We start from the raw sequence: 21,166 nt of genomic DNA on the forward strand, positions 1-21,166 counted from the left end.
AGATGATGTCAGTTCCTCTTCCCTTATCCACCAGCACTGTAGCCCCATTGTAGAAGGCCACCAAATTCGTCAGGAATGATTTACCCTTAGTTGACATGTTGGCTGTCACCTCCTTATTATCCATGTGCCTTAGCATAGTTTCCAGCAGGATCTGCTCCATGATCTTGCTGAGCACAGAGGTGAAACTGACTGGCCTGTAGTTCCCAGGTCGTCTTTTTTTCCCTTTTTAAGAATGGGTGTTATGTTTCCCCTTTTCCAGTTAGCGGGAATTTCACTGGACTGCCATGACTTCTCAAATATGATGGCTAGTGGCTTAGTCACTTCATCCGCCAGTTCCCTCAGGACCCATGGATGCATCTCATCAGTCCCATGGACTTGTGCACCCTCAGGTTCCTTAGATGGTCTCGAACCCAAAGACTTCCAGACATGGCCAGTGCAGTTACGGAGCTGTCACATCTGCATTGCAAGACCAGTATAAACCTGCCAGTGAAGCTAATGATCTTTGTCAAAGGATAACTTGGCTCCAAGGCTATGGGGGCTTTTCATTCTTTACTTGGGGTACACAAGCTCAGCTGGAGGGGAGAGTCTGGGAGATGAAAAATGGAAGGATTGTTTGTGCTAGTCTAAGAAATACTTCTGCAGTCCAAGTGTGGTATTGAAGGTCTGTTACCAAACATAATCTTACCAATTCCACACAACTCATACGGTGATTTCAATAAGGAATGGAGTTTTATGGCTGATTTGCAAATCGCTAGAAAAGTGGGTATTATAAAAATGACTCTAGAATAACACTGATGCTCTTCATGCTACCAACCTGCTATTTTACATTTCCCACCGTCCAGCTGTGAACTAATATTAATAACAGTAACAGTTACCAGTGACAGAATTCTTACATTTCTAAGTTTACATTAACATAAAGACAAAGGTGGTGCTTAAGGCAAAATGGAACATATGAGACAAAATTCAGGAATTGTCTGAGATGCTACCAGAAAGCAGTGGCAGTGCTGGAAAAAGAATTTAAGTTGCTTACCTTAAGCTCTGAGATGTTATAATTTATTTTATATATATATATATATAAAAAATATGTTCTTTATCAAACTAAATGTGATTGTATAGCAAAAGGAAGAGTGAAGTAGCATCAGAGAAAGGAAGCAAAGCCAGGAGTCTAATTAGTATTTCCCTCTGTAATCACGCTAGTGTAGCTGGTGTGTTACAAATAATAAAATCAATGTTTTTTCCAAGAACACAAAATATTAGGTTTTCAGGATTTGGGGAAGGGAACTACATTGTGTCTGGATGGGTAGTATTTACATGATAAAAGCTGACCTTTTGCAGCAGGGGAAAGTGAAACAATGCAGCTTCACAAGAGGGCGGTGAAAAGGGAGAGCAGAACATCAGCTGGTACAGTGGAAGCTAAACAACATTTTCGTTTGCTCAACAGATTCAATCTTTTCAGTGTTCTACCCACTACTGCAGCTTCCTTTGATGCAAATAAATCCCTCCTCTGCCTCCTTTCAAAGTACAAATCTACTTTGTACATCCTCGCTTTAATTTATTTATCTGGGGGAGCTTAGCTCAGGCACAGCATCTGTGAAATTCTTGGTTTTTACTAGTAATGACCGTATCTGAAGACATGTAGGGATTATTTGGTTCAGATAATTATTTAATACGGTTTTCCTAAATTAGTGACAGAAGAGAGAGCAGTAAGCAACCACATTAGGATTCTAATTTCTGCTTTCCATCAATATTAGAGGTAGATTATGCCAACAAAGACCAGGATTTGTAAAAACACACAGTGGAAACTGTTTTGTTTGATCACGCATAGGGCCAGAACCTCACCGTAAATAAGATTTTTAAATGGAGTTTGTCTGCCCAAACAGTTCGGTTGTAAGCAAACAGCCCTCTCTAGATCCTGACATTTTAACAACATGCTTGACATAAAGAACAAGCACTGTGTTTCTCTGACACATCCAGCTTCTGTCTTCACCTTGTTTAAATGTCAGGCAAGTCTTACAAGACATAGATCTTTGTCAGGCTATTTCAGAGTAGAAGGACCTCTCACGTCTGTTACCTTCCTGTTGAGCTGGATTCACATATGTGCTATTGGAACGTGGAGAAGTTTATTCAGCTGCAACATTTTTTTGTGAGCAATGACATAGCTATTATGGAGACTTCCACTGAGGTCATCCCAAAGATTTGCATTTGATTCTTACCTGAACAAGGCTCACAGCAAATGGGTTTTTTACCTCAGAATAAGCCCTTGCCTGGGTTTTGGTGCCTTTAGGGAATTAGACTTGAAAGAATCTTGTAAGATATTGGTTACTCTTATTGCACACATCCAGAGTTCAGTTTTATTGTGGCATCTTATATTGTGACTGTTCTGAAATACATGTCTGCACCTATTTTCTTCCCCAGCATGCACTGCCTTTGGAGGACAAAGAATATAACATGTCTTGCAAGTTAGGCAAATTCTAGTTTTATATACAGGATGTTAACAATGTAAATATTTTTAAAATATAAAACATAAAATGAATTTTTTTCATTGCAAGATAATTAGTATGACATCAGCTGCAGTTAATTCATAGTCTGTCACCCTCTTAAATCTCTATATTGCTTTGTTTTCTTTTTTCAGTCTCCTTGAAGAAAACTCTTGCTATTTGACTTTTTTTCCAGATTGCCTGGGAACCAGAGCTCCTTCCTCAGATGAAATTATTAAATTAGGAGAAGCAAATGTCTTTTGGTCAGTCCAGGAACTGAAATGCATGGACACAGGGACTTTTGACAAAAATGTGGAACTTCTTGGGACTATCTCAGGTTTTAACAGTTCCCAGCTTATTGTCTTGAAGGAAAAAGCCAAGCAGGTAACTATTCTGTCTGTGAAAGAAAATTATATCCATAATTTGATTTGCTGCTATTGAAGTATGCACTTCTAAAATAACTGTGCTATGGCAATGTCACTACTGCTGCAAGAATATCTATTGTTTATTGGGAAAATACTGTGAGATGGTGATAGAAGACTATTGCCCTTGCAGGAGTCAACAGGCAAGTGGTTCTGAGTTACTGGCAGATGAAAAAAAAGAGTACTTTTACTTTTGAATTGTTTCCCAGTGGCTTGCTTCTCACTTTTCTTTCAGAAATGGAAAATCAGCAAGCAGTACTATAGGCTGTTGATTGGCCTGCTGAGAATTAAGCTCTGCATGTTAAACTGTCTACATCAATGTTAAATATAGTTTACAGTGGTGTAAAACCAAACTGACTGAAAGAGGCTCTTACTAGCTGAATAAAGCTTGTTCTCTCACCTTTTTGTCACAGATAGGGACAAACCCATCAGTGGGAAATTTCAGGGAGGAGAAAACCCCACATGCATTTAGTCTATATTTACTAGGATGTTACTGGTGAGTGCAAGTTACGGAAACACAGCAGAAGGAAGACCTCTATCTTTGCCAGGCTGTAGATTCATGGAGAGGAACAGGACTGCAGTCTCAGCTCTTGTCACCACTCCTGCAGCACCACTGTCACCTCTTTCTTTCAGAGTGCAGCAATGCAGCTCCTCTTGAGCTCCTCACAGAGGTCTCTGGCCTGTGCTCAGCCCGTACCTGATGCTGCAGTCCATGCTGCAGCAGCAGTGCAGGATCCTGGGACTAAAACTTTTCCCCATCTGGCACTGCAGCACAGGTTCTGTGCCAGGGTACGCAGGGCGGAGTGCGGTGCTGGGTGCAGTTCACACACTGTGGCTGGGGCAGAGCATCAGCAAGGTGTTAGAGCATCAGCAGTGCCTTGGCCAGCTGTGGGCTGGGAGAGAAGTCAGAACTCGCTCCATCTTTGTTGCTGGTGTTGCACTCCTCCCTGGGGGTGACCTCCTTTTGCTGCTTTGTGGTTGCCTGCTCTGCCAGGGAACAGGTAGTATCCCAAACATACTTTTGTTTCATGAAGAAAAAGCCTTAGGGTGCAATAAGACAAATTGTTTTGGTTGCAGAAAACCCAGAGGTGAAGAAGCTACCTACCATCCCCAGCCTATCTTCAGCTTCCTGTCACCAGCTTCTGCTGGAGGTTATCTGCTCTCTGCTTCTCTCTCTGCATGGCTAGCTACTTCGTAATCCCGTTCTGTCAAAATGATCCAGTGCTTTAAAAGTCCTTTTTAGGCTCCATCATTCTGACAGAATGAGGTTAGGAAGCATCTATGAGTGTAGTTGGCTGCAAGTAGTGCAAGTGCAGATGCTTGGAGATCCGAGGGCTGTGACTTCTGGAGGAAAGCAGGAGCAGGGGGCAGGGTGGGCCTGGGCAGCATCTCCCTAAACCAGCAGCTGCAGACAGAGTAGTGGAGCTGACCATGACTTTTGGGTAGATAAGCCCAACAGTGCAGTTTTTAGCAGTGAAGTTCAGCTTTTAAACTCCTGAACTGCAGGTGCTCAAAGAGAAGTGGCATTAACCGGATTTTCGAAAGCAGATGGTGACTCTCTGCAACTCTGCCTCTGTTGCCTTGCTGCAGTAGGACAACATCCCACTGCATCAAATGAATTCTTCCCAAGACAGCTTCCCTCTGTCTGCACAGAGACATGTGATTAAGAAAAAAGGAAAAAAACCTGATATAATTCTAGAAGAAAATAAAAACAGAGCTCATCTGAGATAGTGGGAACTGAAATATTTCACAGCAGTGCAACATAATGGTATACTTAGAGTGATACCTGTTGGGGGAGAAATTGCCAACAAGGTTAATGCACTTACATCCCAGCTATATTCAATTCAAAGATACACAGATCTGTAGTGCACTGAATGAAACTATGTCTGTGTGAGTGTTTGTAAGACAGATTGCTGCTAGACAGACTTCCTATATGTCTGCAATATGCAACACAGTGTTAACACTGAAGGTGAAGCACGAGAAATCAGAGAGTACAGGCAAAGCTCTTTGAAATTATGTGCATAAGATGCTGTTGTTACTAACTAAAGGGCATCTTTGACTAAAGGTTTGATTAAGACAGCTTTAATTTATCCTAAATTGATTGATTTCCCCCAAAAGAAACTGCATACTACTCACGGTCCCAAACTAATTCAGAAAGTCTAGTTATCAGATTGTGTCTTAATGAGTAAGAAGCTTAGCTCACTCGCAAGTGGAAGGTCTCCAAGCTTTGTGATAGTAACAGATGTATGGATCTGTAGTCTCTAGGTGACTGAGGACAAAGGAGTGTTTCAGTTTCATGTGTTGTGTTATTTATAGTGTTATGTCTGAGATTTCATCCAGCACTGTCAGATAACACTATTTATGAAATACTTCAAATTCTGTAGTTTATGACCTAGATCAGGAAATAGACACATGACATTTTTAACTGCATGTGTTTCATGTATCTCTTAAGCTAGAGAATTAAGAGCTTTAAAATTGGGTTAATGGATTTTACTATCTGTTTTCTTTGGAAAAGATTGACATTTCCCAGGCTTAGACCCTTTTTCTGGTTTTTTATGACATCATAAAACCAACATAAAAGATCTGGTGGAAACTCAGTCAGGATGTACAGGTCCAGGAAAGCATCTCTTCAACAAATCCTTAACCCCAGGGTCATAGTTGAGAAGAGCACCTCAGCACCCCTGAGGCTGCTCTGTGTTGGATGTGCATGTTGGTATGAACAGCGGATGGTCTGCAACTCTGCGTAAGGATTATTTTATTCCAGAGATGTGGCCCTTTTTAAAAAATTTTATGCAGGTTGTACAGCTTCATATGTATCTGGATGTACAAACACTATTTAGTAGGCAACTGCAAAGATACTCCTTCTGCAAGTCCTTACTAACTTTGACCTTTCTGATTTTTTGAACAAATGTTACATTGTAGATAGGCTGAAAATGGAATAAATATTTCCATGAATCAGCATGATTGATAAACTTAGCCCAGGACCAGGCTTTTAGTTTTATTTTTCTGTGTGAAGTTAGCAGCATAATCGTGTACCAGAAAACTGTCATGTATTGACTGACATAAAGCAAAGTTGCTAAATTATATGAGAATTTTAAAGGGAGAGCTTTTTTTTTTTTAAATGTATGCTTATCTCATTCAAGTCAATTCCTCCAGCCAAAACCCAGTGTCTTTTTTCTGTAAAGACAGTTGACCACATCCTGAGAGATACTGACCACTCATTACTGTCTTCTATCATTTCCAGCTAAATGTAATTGACAGTTCTAGCCTCTAAAATTTCAGCTTTTGATGGACTTTTCTTTATTCCTTATTCAGGCAGACCTTTTCCTGAAATGAAAATTTTCTTAGGGTTGATCTTCGGCAGCTTTTGAATCACTGTAACTGTATCACAGGTGAAGTTAAAAGCAGTGGAACTTGTCAGTTTAAATACATTGGTACTGTTTTAGAAGAACCCCTGCTTATTTCTTTGTTTTTACAGAGCTTTACAGATTTAACTGTATCTGTACAAACACTTTTTTTTTTTTTTAATATTGTATGCACCTAAACTAGAAATCAGAACTTTAGGAATTGGCTATTTGACTGTATTACCCAATTCTCTACTTTAGATTTCTGCTTTCCTTGTCAGTGGCTGAGCCAGAATGACTGGTCACAAAAGCAATTTAAAGTCACTCCACTGGAGTAATTACAGATGCTGTAGAAGCCTGGGTAGTCCTGGTGCTGCTTTTGTTGTAGCTATGTAACTGTGGATCTCACACAGACTCGCATTTTTATTGTGTTCAGTGGTACTTGCTCCTACAGCAACACTTCCAGCAGTCCCTGCGCTGACTTTATCAACAAGTTCAAGCTGTACAAATTGCAGCATTTTTAGATAAACTCATCATTATTAGTGTAGAACCTTGAAAACCTTCACAATACCTAAGCTCTGCCTTTTGTGTGGAAAGAAGCATACTGGCTATTGGAACTTTTAAAACCAAGGGGTTTGAGAATGGTGCATATAGAGGAAGATTCATAATGATCCAACAGACATTACTGAATCTCTTATAAAGGTTTGGGGATCGCTGCCAGACTGGAAGAGTTATCATATTGTTTCCCTGGGCCGCACTGCTCTGGCGCTCACTGAACATGAAATCAAAGAGCTGGATTTGCATTCTGTCGACACCATTTCTGTACTTAGTCAGCAAACAGAATGGACTTTTACCCAGGTAAGTACGTTTTTGCATGTGCTCCTAGTGAAAGGCTCTGGATTCACACCGTTTGGGACTGAAGTCCTGGAATCGCCTAGGAAACATGTAGAGCAATCCATACTCCCTGCTGCTTTTCTGCAGCTGTGGCCCCAGTGAAAGTGGGCAGGTAGGTCAGCGCTGATGTCTGGCTGGCTGCTGGCTTCCCTGTGAGGTGGCCAAGAGGACATCAATCACTGTTAATTGTGGTGGTGACGAGTGTATTCTTTAGCACTTGCCCACTAAGTAGTAGGGAGAGGTCAGCAGCTCGTCTCACGCTGGCCCCAGAACAGACACTACGCTAGGAGGTATTAGCCCTTACTAACTAAGAGTAATCACTGAAGAGGTAGTGTGCCCCCCAACTCCAGCATCCCTAGAAGTCTTAAGTTAAGTAAATATGCTCCTCTCTTCTTCCTTTCCATGAATAATTTCTAGTTGTGTCAATTGGACTTTCATAGTAGGAGCCCAAAGCTTTTATTTGTATGCAACTGAGTGTATTTCTGACTGTGACCCATACCATCAGGGCATCTCAGCTGCACAGGTGCTGGCATGGTGGCAGCCAGCTTTAGCAGAACATCACAAATCTCTCTTTAATAGATTCTTGTTCTGAAGAGCACCATCAGAAGGAAGCACCTGGAAGAATTTCATACAATACTAGTTGGCTTTTAAGATTTCCCGCTGTCAGTAAGAATAGCTAGTTAAAAAAGATTTATCCTGCCTAACTTGTCTAAAAGTTAGGCAGACAGTTTGAGCTAGTCATTTGAGGCTCAGCATAGTGGATAGATTAGGAAATCTCGGAAGAAGCTTGTTTCTTTCACTGACTTTGGAGAAAGCCTTGGTGGCAGGCTTAAGCTATTGTAGACACACAGTTTTTAAATTATTAGTTTAGAATGAACACCATCCTAAACGACTTAGGCTTGAAAAGGCATTTTGACACCAATATCCCATTCACATCTGAAAATTAAACACAGATCACCACCTATGTATGATACTTAAATAAGACAAGACAACCTGAGTATTAGAAAAACTAAAAATTTCATATCGATCCCCCTGAGTAATTTATCTTCTAGCATTTTCATGGGCAGTTCTGCTAGGCAATTCAACACCTGTTTCTTCTGGTGAAGTGTTTCCCTGTGACACAGCAGAAGAGGTACAGAGTGTTTTCAGGTCACTAGCACTTGGGAAGTGGTTGTGTAACAGTGCCCTTTTTAAGTGTCACGTATAGGTGGTGACAGCGCTTCTCCTGAAGGCCATGGCAAAACTCCAATTAATTACATTGGGGAGGCTCAGGATTATATGTGGTCCATAGCTTCTCATGAGATTTTGGGATTCTAGTAACAAAATCTTCAAGTATATTTACTCTGCTCATGCATAATATCTTACTGCTTTTGTAGGCAAGATCTATATTGCAAGGTTTTCTAGAAGACTCTGGCCAGACGATCAGTACACTAAAAAGCTTTGATTTAGTTGGATTAGGAGCTATTCTCTGTGCTCTGAACTCCACAGAAATAATGTCCATAAGGACTGCTGAATTCAGGTACTGCATTTAATACTTAATTAAATATTTATTAGTATCTATTGATAAAATTTATTGTGCAATTTGTTTTCCTTCAAGATTTCCAGAGCCTAAAGGACACTTTTTTACATTTTAACTGCTTTTAGAAAGGCAATAACTGTTATAGAAGGTGTACACTAGTTGTTTAAAATGTATTCTATTTTAAGTTTCCTCTGCCATTTATATCCCACCATTTAAGTGGTGCATTGTGAAACCCAGGTTTTCGCTCAAAGCAGTAAACATTTGTATGCAATTTGTGTACATATATTTTAAATTGAAAATGGGTTTACAGTGTTCTTACAGCAAACTAAGTATATCCTGGGCATATTTAGCATTGCTTGTAATTGCAGCATTTAACATTAACCTTGTTGCCTTTTGCAGTGCTGCTGTTGCAAGAATTGGCCTGTTGTTTTGTAGCACCCCTGTTCTGAGACAGTTTAAGAAGATGACAGAATCTGTGTTGGGCACTGCTACCAGCTGGAATGGCTCTATTTTACAGGAGATTGGTACTATAGCAGGTAACAAAATTCAGACTCCAGATGGTGATGGTTCTGAAGCATTGTTATTAAGCATTAAGAAACAGGTTCACATAGCAGTGCATTTTTCTAGAGTGGCAAAAGACATTTCTTCCAGAGAAGAGTCACCTGCAGGGATGGACATCCAGCAATTTCATTAGCACTGAGGAGAAGTTGTGGTATTGTCCATAAGGTTCTCTGAATCTGCTCAAACCGACCTTGGGGAGCACAGCCTGAAGTCGTTTGGGTCTTGTAGGTTGGAAAGGGTAAATCGAGGAGGGCAAAACCAACCAGGATTTCAGACCCACTCACTATTTGTGAACAATGCTGCTACAAGAGTGGCTGTATGGGGTCAGAGCAGTGCTCTAGCTGACCAAGCATTCTGCCTCCAAGAGTGGAAAGAATGGGCTCCCAGGGAAGAGCGGAAGAGCAGGGTTAGCCTGGAGTGATAACCTCCAGAGTGCTCTCACAGGCTTGGAGACTTCCTGAGCCAGAGGTCACACAATTTTGTTCATGGACTCTTTTCTCTGTGATCCTTTAACTGCACATCGAACTCTCAGAAACTTGAGCTTCCCCAATGCCTGCAGCAGTGATTCCACGCTGTAAGTACCTAATGGATGAAGAATTAACTCCCATTACGTGCTTGTGCTCCCTAATCTTGCATCAGAAGAGGCTATGAACAAGCATTCCCTAATAACACTGCTTATGATTTTATTGATTTTTATCATTGTCTCTTTTCCAAGATAAAGTAACTCAGGTAGAGTACATTCCATACCAATGGTCAAGGTCAGATGATTTGTAATGTTGGAATATAATGAAAGAAAGAAAAAAACCCCCAGTATCTCTCTCCCTAACGCACTGGAGCAAACCATTTCTTAGATACTGTGTATAAATGCTTAAAATTTGTATTAGCCTAAAAATAAATCTATTAAAAAGGAATATTAACTGAGGTTTTTTCCTATTGGGTTTTTTTTAGGTGGTTTGAATGAGGATGAATTAAAAGCTTTTGATAAAAACTTGATGCCGTATTTCCAGCCAATAGCAATAAGATGTATACCTCCTGAAATTTTCCAAGTAAGAGCTTGATTACTAAAGAAGTAACCAGATTTCTATCATTTTTACTCTAGTGTAAACAAAATGTAGTACTGATTTATAGTTTGGTTTTGGGTTTCAGCAAGAATTTTTCTATGGTGTGTTAAATGAGAGGCAGTCAAGGATCTGAAATGTTAACTTTCAGCTATATCATCTGTATTTGTGATGCCCATAAAATGTGCTAGACAAAATTTATTTATTCCTCTGAATGTATCCCAAGGAAAAAGCAAGATCTAGGGAAAGAAAGCAGGGAATGGACTCTATTTCTTCCAACACTGTATTCAGATCTGTGTTTTCTTTTCTATTTATTAACATTTGCAAGGATGCTATCATAGCTACAAATTTCTCTGCTGACTGTGTAAGTTTTTTTTATTATCCTAAAATCTGGCAGCATTCTCCTGAGTTAGCTCTGAAAAACAGATTGTACGGGCAGATACAGATCGGAAAGGAATTACATCTAATTACAGCAGTTCTGAACGTGGACCAGAAATTAGAACATGGATCTTGAGATCATTTCCCCAGACTTTATTTGACTTAGTGAAAAGATTAATATTCTGCTTAGGCTGGTCTCTTTCAGATGCTTGGGCAAGGAATGTACTTATGGACAGATGAACTAAACAGATAGTTAACTGTGTCAGCTTCCATAAAATAGAAAAACTTGAACACTAACTGTTCTGCACAGTACCACAGTTTAGAGAAGCCTGAAATGTCCTTAGTGAAACTATTTCTTTGAAAAACAGGCAAAACTGAAGATGTATAGCACCTTGTGGAATTTCTTTCAACTAGCATGCATTTTTGTTAGTAAGAATAGTAATGATACTACAAAATGTGCTTAACCAATAACAGGGCACCTTTTCAGAAGAGTTTTCTGTATTTGAAAGATGCAAAGCAGATATTGTTTTTGTACAGGTTTTGTATAAATTCATTTTACAGCTGTATGTAATGTAATGTATTACATTATGATTTATGAAAAATTAAATTGTATTATGGACTTTAATTGAGTTAAGAAGAGGCTCGGTTCAAAATTTCTGGACCTGTAGGCATTTCAGTGAGTTTACTCAGTTTAAAAGAGCACACCATTTAATAGACAATGAAAAATTGAGAAAGGTTTAGTCCATTCTCTGACCTACTTGGAAGTGGAATTTAGTCTTTCTAAAGCAGAACCTGGATGCAGAATTGTTGCAGCAGAGAAGGCTTGTTGTGTAGGAGGGCTAAAATTCTTGTGACTGCAGAATGCTAACTAGAATCAAAGCAATCCAGCATGCCCAATATATGTAGGCTTTACAAACTAGTTAATTGCTGTGTGATACAAGATAATTACCATAAGATTATGATTGCCATGTTTCATTTTTAACACAAGTTTTAATATGACCAAACTTGGAAGATTTTCAGTCTAAAAGAGAAAATTGAATAATGAGATTAAAGCATGGGGTTTTTTTCATCTCGTTGCTCTGCTGCTAACTGTAATCAAAGCTCAAACATAGGCTCAAGTGAGGTTGCTTGGGAGCAGATGTAAGAGGAAGAAAATGAAAACACAAGAGGATGCACAATGTCATCAGTCTTTGAACAAATCAGAAAAGAAATGGCTGGAAAATTAAACTCCAGCAATATATTGAAGAAGTGTCCAATACAGTGTTGGCATAGGAAGTTTCTCAAGCTGTCAGATCCCAGCAGCAAAGAGAAGGGTGAAAGATAGATGAGTGGTCAGTGAAGTAAATGCAGGGGATTTTTTTTAAGCTCTATTGAGCTCTTTTATAGCAACACAGTGTTGAAGGCTACTTCCCCTCATTCCAAATGCAAGACAGTGCTGACTTCTGATTCCTTACCTGCCTTATATAATTGACAGCCTAAACCAATTTTTCTGTCTTTTATTCCTCCTAGGCATTGTCCCCAGAACAAATAGCAAACCTGGGCCCTGAAAATGCCGCCATGGTTACCAGATCGCAGCGTGACCATCTGAGTGCATCACAGCTCCAGAGCCTTCAGCTGGCACTGGACGGAGCCAGGACAAGCACCCCAGAGACACAGAGCGGTGCAAGCACTACCCAGGCAGTGCAAACACCAGCTGCAAGCGGTGAGTAGAGTCGCTCCCTCCTCCTGCTTAGAAGGGAAGGGGACACACACCAGTGGGGTGCAGTCTCACAGCATCCACCAGTATCAGACCTCTATTTTGAGGGTGGGTTACAGTGAATTTTCTAATCAACTTTTTAACTCATGCCTTGAATCACATGGCCAACTGAGACAAACAGCAAGGATGTTGTTGGATTTAGCCACAGCAAGAGATGATGGAGGAAGACTGTCAGATGGCATTAGCAGCTATGCGCTGCTAGTAGTATTACACTATGCTAAACACTAGCTTGTGTAAAATGTAGTCTGGAACAGAGTTTTTGCCTCTCCTTCTTTCCATATTCTTTACCTAAATTTAAGGCAGGGCTCTCCATCTCTGGACCTTCAGATCACACCCTTTATCTGCAGCAGAACCTCGTTTGCAGAGCTGCAAGTGAAAGGAGGTAGCACTGAGGTAAATTAGCATCTTTATCCAGACTGTAGGACCCCTTGAATAGTTTTTCCTGCTGTTTCCATCCTATTTGGAATTAAAGCTTCTTAGTACGTATGCTTCAGTGGTTTAACATTTCTCCATATTGCAGTTTATTCTGGGCAAGTTATCCTGACGAGTATGTTAATGGACATTCTGCAATGAGTAAGAGTTCGCACATAGTCAAGCCAATGCTGAGAATTTATCCCTATCAGACAGCAAATATTGTTGCCTCTAGTGACATCAGCGAGACATAAGCTGTTGAAGAAGAAGGAGGGATGGTGAGGTACTAAAATAGGAGTAAGGAGAACTAAATTGCTATGATGCCCCTGCTGGAATTAGAGCAGACCTTCCCAGAAGCACAAGCGGTGCTCTCAGCCCAGCTCCCTTGTGCATGCGACCTGTTCTCTCTATAGATATGCCAAAGGGAGTTTTCTGGATAAATATCACCCGAGTTCTTGAGCTTCTCATTCATTATTCTTATCTCTAATGAGTACCGCCCCTATGAAATGCTTCTCTTCAGAGCTGTGTGTGTTAAACTGGAAGTGACCGTTCTGGCCACTGTCATCTTTTGAGCAGCTGAATGTAATTAGGATTGAAACCTCTTTGGGGTGCGTAAGTCTATACTAGACCTGGACTGTGTTGTGACACTGCTTTCTGCTTTTCAGGTGCTCCTTGCCTGAGTGGCTTCAGCATCTGGTTGTGTGCTGTGTTTACACTGTGTCTGCCTTTCTGAATCCATGATTGTTAAGCTTAAGGTAAGTTATATTTTCAACAAGAGGTACCTTTATAAAAGGAACAGAGTTCACCTGTAACAGTGAACAACACAGGGTGAAGGACTATGAGACCCTCTTCCTGCTTGGAATACAGAAAACAATTTCCGAATAATTTTTCTGTATTACAAAGGTGTTTTGTACCTCTGTTAGACTATCTTAGAATCTAATCAAGGGTAAAGCACTTTATCTTATCTTTACTGTAAAGCCAACCTTAACATTAAGAAAATCATATTTAAAATTCCATGTAACACCAATCCATTACTGCATTGTTATTCAGAACACGTTGGTATTAATCTGTATTTTGCCTATTCCAGTCTATTGATAAGATTTTATTCCACAACCACTTTGATAACCTCCAGTTAAAAGAATATTGCCATTAACTTTCATTGGATTTTACTATTTTACAGGCTAAAATTTATCAAGAGCACTGGTGGGCTTAAGGTATAAATTCCAATTAAGCAAACCAAATGCTTAAGTGTTCTACTTAGTCTTTAAGACTGCAAATCAAAGTGTGTCAAAAGACTTAATATTTCTCTTTGCTTTTTTGATTTTCAGTGTCCTGGAGCTTACAAAGGAGATGCTAGAGATAAAGAGTTGCAGCTCAGCATGAATAGTAGAATCAAGAGGCTTTGAGATGTCTGAGTGCAAAGTGGTTAATTTCTGAAAAGCAACATCTGCCACCGTGATGTGAAGTATGCCCTTACTCTGCCTTTACCATCAACAAGTAAGATAGGAGCCCTCCAAATACTTCAGGCAAATTTCAAAACTGGAAATAGCTTGTCTGTCTCATGAGAAAATCACTGAAAGATACATTTACATGTTAGGGAGGAGCCTTTTATTTGGAGAGTGATGTATTGTACCCAATGCTTTTTACGTTGGCTAATTTGGTCACAGTATTGTATCCATCTCTTGTGTTTTCTTCTCATACTTTGAGTGTACATTCCTCTGGACAGAGACTATCCTTCTGTGTGACGTAGTAGGAAACATACTAAAAGTTACTGCTGTTGCAATAAAATAACTTCATCTCTGGGCTCCTGGTTTAAATCCTGCTCAGATAAGAAGGATGACGTGTTCTTATAATTTAAGCACCTGTGTGGAATGTTCCACATGGCTGTATGTATTCAACACAGTCCTGTTGACACAGAGGGCATTGGCAATACTATGAGTATGTAATGCAACAGAATGCACCATGGAAACCTGCTTATGTTCATCATGAGGTAGTCCCTTCACTTCAGGTAGGGTTGAACCGTACACCTGGGAATATTAAGGGAAAACTCTTCACTGGGTCTACATACTACTAGGACTGTCAATCCAGTACTTTTCACAAGCCCTGTAATAACTAATTTTTTATAATTATAAATGACAAATATTTTAATGTGTTTTATCAACATATGGCTTACATGTCTATTGTTTTTCATGCCATGCCCCGGTATTTTTAAACAACGGAAAAAACATACATTAAAAATCCTCTGCATGTGAACATACATTTTGATGTCATTCAGTGTGATTTTATGGCAAGAATACAAGGTACAGTTTTCCATTTTGCCATCACAAAAGTCCTTTTCTAGTCTAAAAAAGGCAATGCATAGACTTAAAAGTTTAGCTTTTTCATTTAGGGCCATACTGTAGTAAATACCTTTCAAACTTTTATTTGTATTTCTTTATGGCAAACTTTATGGCTAGCTTCCATCTAGCTTCTCAGCACGGAAAGCAGAATTGAAATTTTGCTACAGGTGGTGAAGCAATAGGAATGAGGCTGGGAGGGAGCGCTGGAGGAAAGAGGCTTGCTGGTTTTGCTGGTGCTGGGGGAAGGATGAATGTTAGCTGATGCTGCTGTTGAGAGTAACAGCTCCCACCACGGTCCCATATATTCAGTAATTCCTGCAGCAGCAGGAGCCCGCCTGATTTTCAGGGCTTTGTTACTGGCAAAGTAGGCAGTGAGAGCATGACTGTTTTTCACCCCCTCCTGTTCCCTCCCCCCCTTTAGCAATCTGCTGCTCTAGGAACTACCTTTGCCTGTAACTAACAAATGTGACATGATGTTACAGATAATACTACATGCTTTAGTTCTGCATTTTATGAGCAAAGAACTACTGTTGCTACTGCCTTGTACCTTTTTCTCTAATACTAATGATAAGATTCCAGCTTTTCCCACTGCGTTTCCTTTTCTGCATGTAAACAGTAGACTGTGACATTTAAATAGAAAAAAAATTGTTTTATCAATCCCAGCAAATACATGCGAATGGCCACTGAAACCGAAAAATGCTTTAATGATTCAAATACATTATAAAGATTTATCTGTTTTTTTCACATTAAAAAGTTCTGCCTCATTTAGATGTGAAAGTACTAAAAGGTTGTTTGATTTCTAGAAATTGCCTGACTTGAATTCTGTGTGCACTTCAGTGAAGATGCGGGAGAATATTTTCATAGTCAAGAAGACAGTCAGCATTTCCAGTTCAGCTGTTTAAGTGAGATATGTAACTTAGCTATCCCAAGCACTTCAGAAATCTATATGAGCTGAAAATGATCTTCTTCTGTCAATGTACCTGGGAGTGATTCTGTCTGCAATTATGTGAGTCAGAGTTTAGATTTTAATTAGAACAGGAGCGAGCTCTTTGTTTTGTGCCATCTGTGCTGTAATTTTTTTCAAGCACAAGTGCTTTTAAATAGCTGAACTGCTTGATTATTTATTTATTTTATTAAATTAATAATTATGTTAATAACTTTGACATTGCATTTACATTTGGTCAAAGACATACCTATTTCTTACAAGAGTAGTGTAGGAGGGGTAAATGTGGAGCACCCACTTCATGTTGTACTTCACGGTGAGATTACAAATCCTATTTGGTTCATAAAATGGTGTGAGCATCTTGGATGGTGAGTATTGTAGAAAAGCAATTTTACTTTTGCCAATGTACCTCTTGTAAAGGTCACTGATGGAAAAACCCATTCTACAAAAACTGTGATTCATGAGATACCTCCCTCAAAACTGTTGAAACTGAATTTCTGTGGGAAGAATAGATGAAAAGGAGAGAGAGATGGAGAGCACTAGTATGCATGGTATGTAATCCATGTATGTAATTTGCTATTCATTCACAGTCTAGCACACTTCTATCACTAAGAGGAAACTGAAACATGTACTTTTTTTTTTTTTAACTCCTGTGAAACAAACCACAGAATCCCTTAATGCAGGCATCCATGCCATAGGATACCGCCAGTCATACAGATGTATATTACATACAAAATGCACATGATCACTGAAACACATTCATGGGAAAAATGTCTCAGAGCCCCTCTCTTTTCACACCATCAGGATTTCAGGGAAGAATATACTACAGAGAAAGATTTCTTTGATCCTTAAAGACATGTTGCTGTTTGTTGTAGATGTGCATAACATTTGTTTAAACCAAGCTTAATTTTTCCTATATCCTTTTAGTTGTAACATTTATATTTGAGAACAACAACAAAAAAATCAGATTAATGTGCATAAACCTGCTGTTGAATATATACCATGACAATAATTTTCTTATCTGCATATTGTGAGAATTACAGCTCTCCTCTCCACTTGTGACTACCCCGAGGGTTGCTAGGCACTGCCGTACATACCGCGGGATAGACATCTGACTGTTGACAGTCTTGACAGAACTCTGGTGTAGGCCTAGCTCTTCGGAGTGATGTGAACTGTGTGACAGGTGGCCCTGACCAGCAGTATGTATGAGGAGGTATTTAAATTGATTTGACTGGATGTAGGATTCTTAAGGGGTTAACAGATGGGAAGAAATACTTTGTTGGCTTATTATTTCAGTGCCTGACAGCTTTATATTCAGCATTTAGAAAAAAGAAAGGGGCTACTAGTTCTGGATCACCAATAGAGAAAAGATCCCTACTACCTGGTACTGAGAAAATGCCACATTTGTGGTATCTTTCAGTCCCTGAAGATAAGAAAACAACTACCCATCCACGGCATCTGAAAACTGTCCCTGTTAAAGCTGGTATTATGGCTGTTGTCAGGTTTTGCAGAGTACATGGAATGTTTGACTCCCAGTGATCTCAATCTGTCACATCAAAGCTAAGCAACTCCTATCAGTGTGAGGCTCCAAAAATACTTTTAAAAAAATGGCATCCTTCTTTAATTTTAAGATGCCTCTGTATAATCTGCTCAAATACGTACTGCATTATGGCAGATTCAGCTTATCACTTGGCTGCTGCACCTATCTTAGGATCGTAACCACCTGATTTCTTTTCCCATAACACAGATTGTAGCCTCATCATATTCGACTGGAACCTTGTTAGAGTCCCGTTGCCCACACTGAAGCAGATGTTAGACGTGCCTCCCAGGTGTGCCAGCCAAACGCACCTGTGCTTATGGGAGAGGTCCAGCTACCTGAAATGACACAACTAAGCAAGGGATTGAATAGTTGCCTGGAATGTGTCACTTGAGCAGGTAATCCCGTAGCTTTGGCCACAGTGCACTTGCTGGCATTTCCTGCGTTGTGGTTATCGATATCACATGCTGCTTCCCAGCGTGCACACAGCCAACTAGGGCATGTCAGTCGAGGAACGAGGACTCACTAAACTGCTGTACCTTATTCCCTTGTGACAGACCATCTTCCGTAGAAAGAAATAGAAATTTTAAATAGTCTCTTCCTCTTTTTTTTTTCTCTCTCTCCTCAAAAAAGGCTGATATTCTAGGCTGGTACACAACATTAAGCAATGTGGTCTCTTTATCTCCGTGAATATGTTTTTGATAAGTGTATGGGTTTGTTGGTTTTGGTTTTTTTTTAAAGCAAGATCTGTAGATACATGGGCTAAGAACCTTATTTTTCTCCCTTATAGTCCTGATTAGTAAAATATTCTCTCCTGTGTCATATAATGTGGGACAGCCTCATGGACCGCTTGCTCCACTGCTGTTGAGGTGAGGGATCTGACTTCTCTTTCCAGTAAGGCAGGAGGGAAACAGGTCACAGAATAAACACAAACTCCAATGTAAGTTAAATTTCTTTTATCAGTACTCCAGAACACCTGAAATTGCTCCTCAGAAACAGTATTTTGTGCACTGTTTTTTTAAAAGTGCAGTTAAATGACAAACTTTTCAGAGAACAAAATAAATCTGTGTACCATCCAGGTATCCAGAATGTCATGTTTTAGTAAAGTGCCTGATCCATTATCAGACTGTCTTTCCATATCTATCTACTCAGTCCCTAAACAGAGAAACCATGAGACTAGCTTATAGACCCCACCTGACCTTGTCTGGTAGCAGGACCTGTAGCAGTTTTGTACCATAGGATATTTTTATCAAAATTGACATCTGGTTCTTCAGTCGTACCCAGAAATAGATAGTTTAGAAATGTATTACACTTTTTTCTGCAATAAGTAGCAAGCAGCCAATCTCCATCTGTCTCTTCCTGCCCCTTCGTGTTCAGCATCACTCTGCTTTTCTGATCCGGATTGATGAGAGGATTTTCTTGCCCTCATGATGCAGGAACACAAGGCATTTTCAGAGTTTACAATCCAAGTGACTATACATTGGAGTATTAAATGGAGGAATTGCGATTGCTGGATTTCTTGCTTTGCTGGCAACAGTGTAACATTTATCTTCTAATGTTTTAGCTGCTATTAATTAGCCTTATAAATATTTAACAGCATCTCACTTAATATCTCTGATATTCTCTTTGGGGGACAAGGAGAAGAGAGGCCAGGACTAAATTCCTAGAGAAGAAATGTGAAAACAGTGGGAAATACTAATCTGTTACAAATACAGCAGGATAATATTTCCTGATACTCCTTTCCCCGATAATTTTAAACTCATATATAGAAAATACCTGTATTGATTTATCAAAGAATAGTCATTGCTGTAGTTAAAATCCTGTGTTGGTTTGATGTACAGCTAAAGCTGCCCTAGGTCATCTTTAACTGGGGCCTGACATGTTTCAATATTTAATCAGATGTCAGAAAACAACTTAGATCACAAACAAATTCTGAATATATCCTGCATGAACTGATGAGAAGGGATGTCAGCTCTCTGCCTTTAATGTATCTATTAAAATAAGATTCCAGATATGCATCTGTCAGTGTTTTTATTAGCTACTTTTATTTCAGTATTCATCCTTTTAGAAGTGTTTACATCTAACATATTAAAATGTGCCTATTTCAATCAAGCCTGTGTCAAACAGCTAATCTGGCTAGTTCAGCCAGTACTCTGAGACATAAACTGTACTTTCAGACCTTACTGTTACACTTGTATATAGTGATGAAAGTGCCACAGCATTGCAGCCACAGAGCTTGTACTTACATAGCTGCACTTTCTCCCCACTGTTGCAGTCTCCACCATGGACCTGAGGAGTTCTGTCAAATGCTGTTGTCTTCAGTACAAATTATCCAAGTACTGGATTTCCATTGCTAACATGTCCTTAGGTAGGCAAATTGCTTGTAATTACATCAAACATTATTTGATGCTGAAAGTTATTCAATATCTGTTTAAAATAATTAGTTGAATTTAGAGTTCAAATATATTAAACTTTTCAAATGTAACATATCACCTGACCTGAGAGGACAGACTTTGATGCCTAATCTCTGAAAATGAGTTCATTTGTTTCTGTCACAGTGTGGGTACTTACTAAAAAAAGGTAAAACTCAATAGGAGGTACTAATCAGTTCTCTTTTCTTTCAGGGAGTATGTAAGCCCTTTTAAAGATGTCAGTGTTTATGCTACATTTTAAACAAGAAAATACATGACTGCAGTTAGGATCTTTTTCATAGTTTCAAACAATACATAACCTTCCACTGGGGGAAATTCTCAGTACATGGTTCTGTACATTGTTCTGTAACAGCGAAGTCCTTACTCTAGTGCCTCAAACAGGGCATGAGACAATGCAAAACAGGAGATTTTTAAGAACTTACCCTTTCTGAAATGGTATGAAAAAGCAAAGCACCACTGTTTAGCTCGGGTAACCTGTTACCTGTTTTCCACAGTCATTCACAATGACATTCACAATCCTACTCCTGTGAGGTTTTCCAGCTTGCTTTGGTTTTGATTGTTGGTATTTTTAGAGAACATTGGTCAGTTATTAGCCGTGCTTCAGAGGAGATACCTCTTTGAGCTACACACTGCACAACTATGATGGTGATACCCTTCAGGTTTAGGGATCAGGACTGCAAAGAGGCAGCACGCTAACTCCCAAAGCCTTCCTGTTGCAAGGAATAATGACTTTTCTTGGAAATTCGCATTCTCTCTTGGGCTAGTAACCATGAATCAAGCTCGTTTGCACAAGACGTGACAATAGCTATTAAATATCAACCGCCGCACTAGCCAGCTGTCTGATGGCCGAATTTCACGGCAGCTTCTCTCCCCGTTCACCCCGGGTACTTGCTCCGCTGGCCGGCGGCCCCCGCGCAGGAGCCGCTCCTGGCTCACCGCTCTGTTCTCTGCTTACTGCCGCTTAACAAAGAACCGCCAGTTAATCTATCTGAAAGGGCTCCTGAAGAGTTTAAGGCAAAAAAAGGGACCGTGGCCTACTCCGCCCTCGGCGCCGGGCGCCCAGCGCAGGACCCGAAGCCAGGACTGACCCCTGGG

At 39.9% G+C, this 21,166-nt stretch overlaps 1 protein-coding gene across 6 annotated transcripts in view; it reads left to right on the forward strand.

Moving 5' to 3' along the window:
* Positions 1-15,077, forward strand: part of OTOA (otoancorin) — a 41,986-nt gene extending 26,909 nt beyond the window's left edge. For all 6 annotated transcript variants that reach the window (XM_026859266.1, XM_026859269.1, XM_026859270.1 and 3 more), the window contains 8 exons: positions 2,674-2,861; positions 6,946-7,101; positions 8,514-8,656; positions 9,056-9,192; positions 10,166-10,263; positions 12,163-12,355; positions 13,486-13,575; positions 14,149-15,077. In XM_026859266.1, the coding sequence (XP_026715067.1) occupies positions 2,674-2,861; positions 6,946-7,101; positions 8,514-8,656; positions 9,056-9,192; positions 10,166-10,263; positions 12,163-12,355; positions 13,486-13,553 (983 nt within the window). In that variant the 3' untranslated portion in view covers positions 13,554-13,575; positions 14,149-15,077. The remainder of the gene's footprint in view (positions 1-2,673; positions 2,862-6,945; positions 7,102-8,513; positions 8,657-9,055; positions 9,193-10,165; positions 10,264-12,162; positions 12,356-13,485; positions 13,576-14,148) is intronic.
* Positions 15,078-21,166: the final 6,089 nt, after the last annotated feature.

Source organism: Athene cunicularia, assembly GCF_003259725.1.
Source record: "Athene cunicularia isolate RWA chromosome 14 unlocalized genomic scaffold, athCun1 chr14_part1, whole genome shotgun sequence".
Lineage (NCBI taxonomy): Eukaryota > Metazoa > Chordata > Aves > Strigiformes > Strigidae > Athene > Athene cunicularia.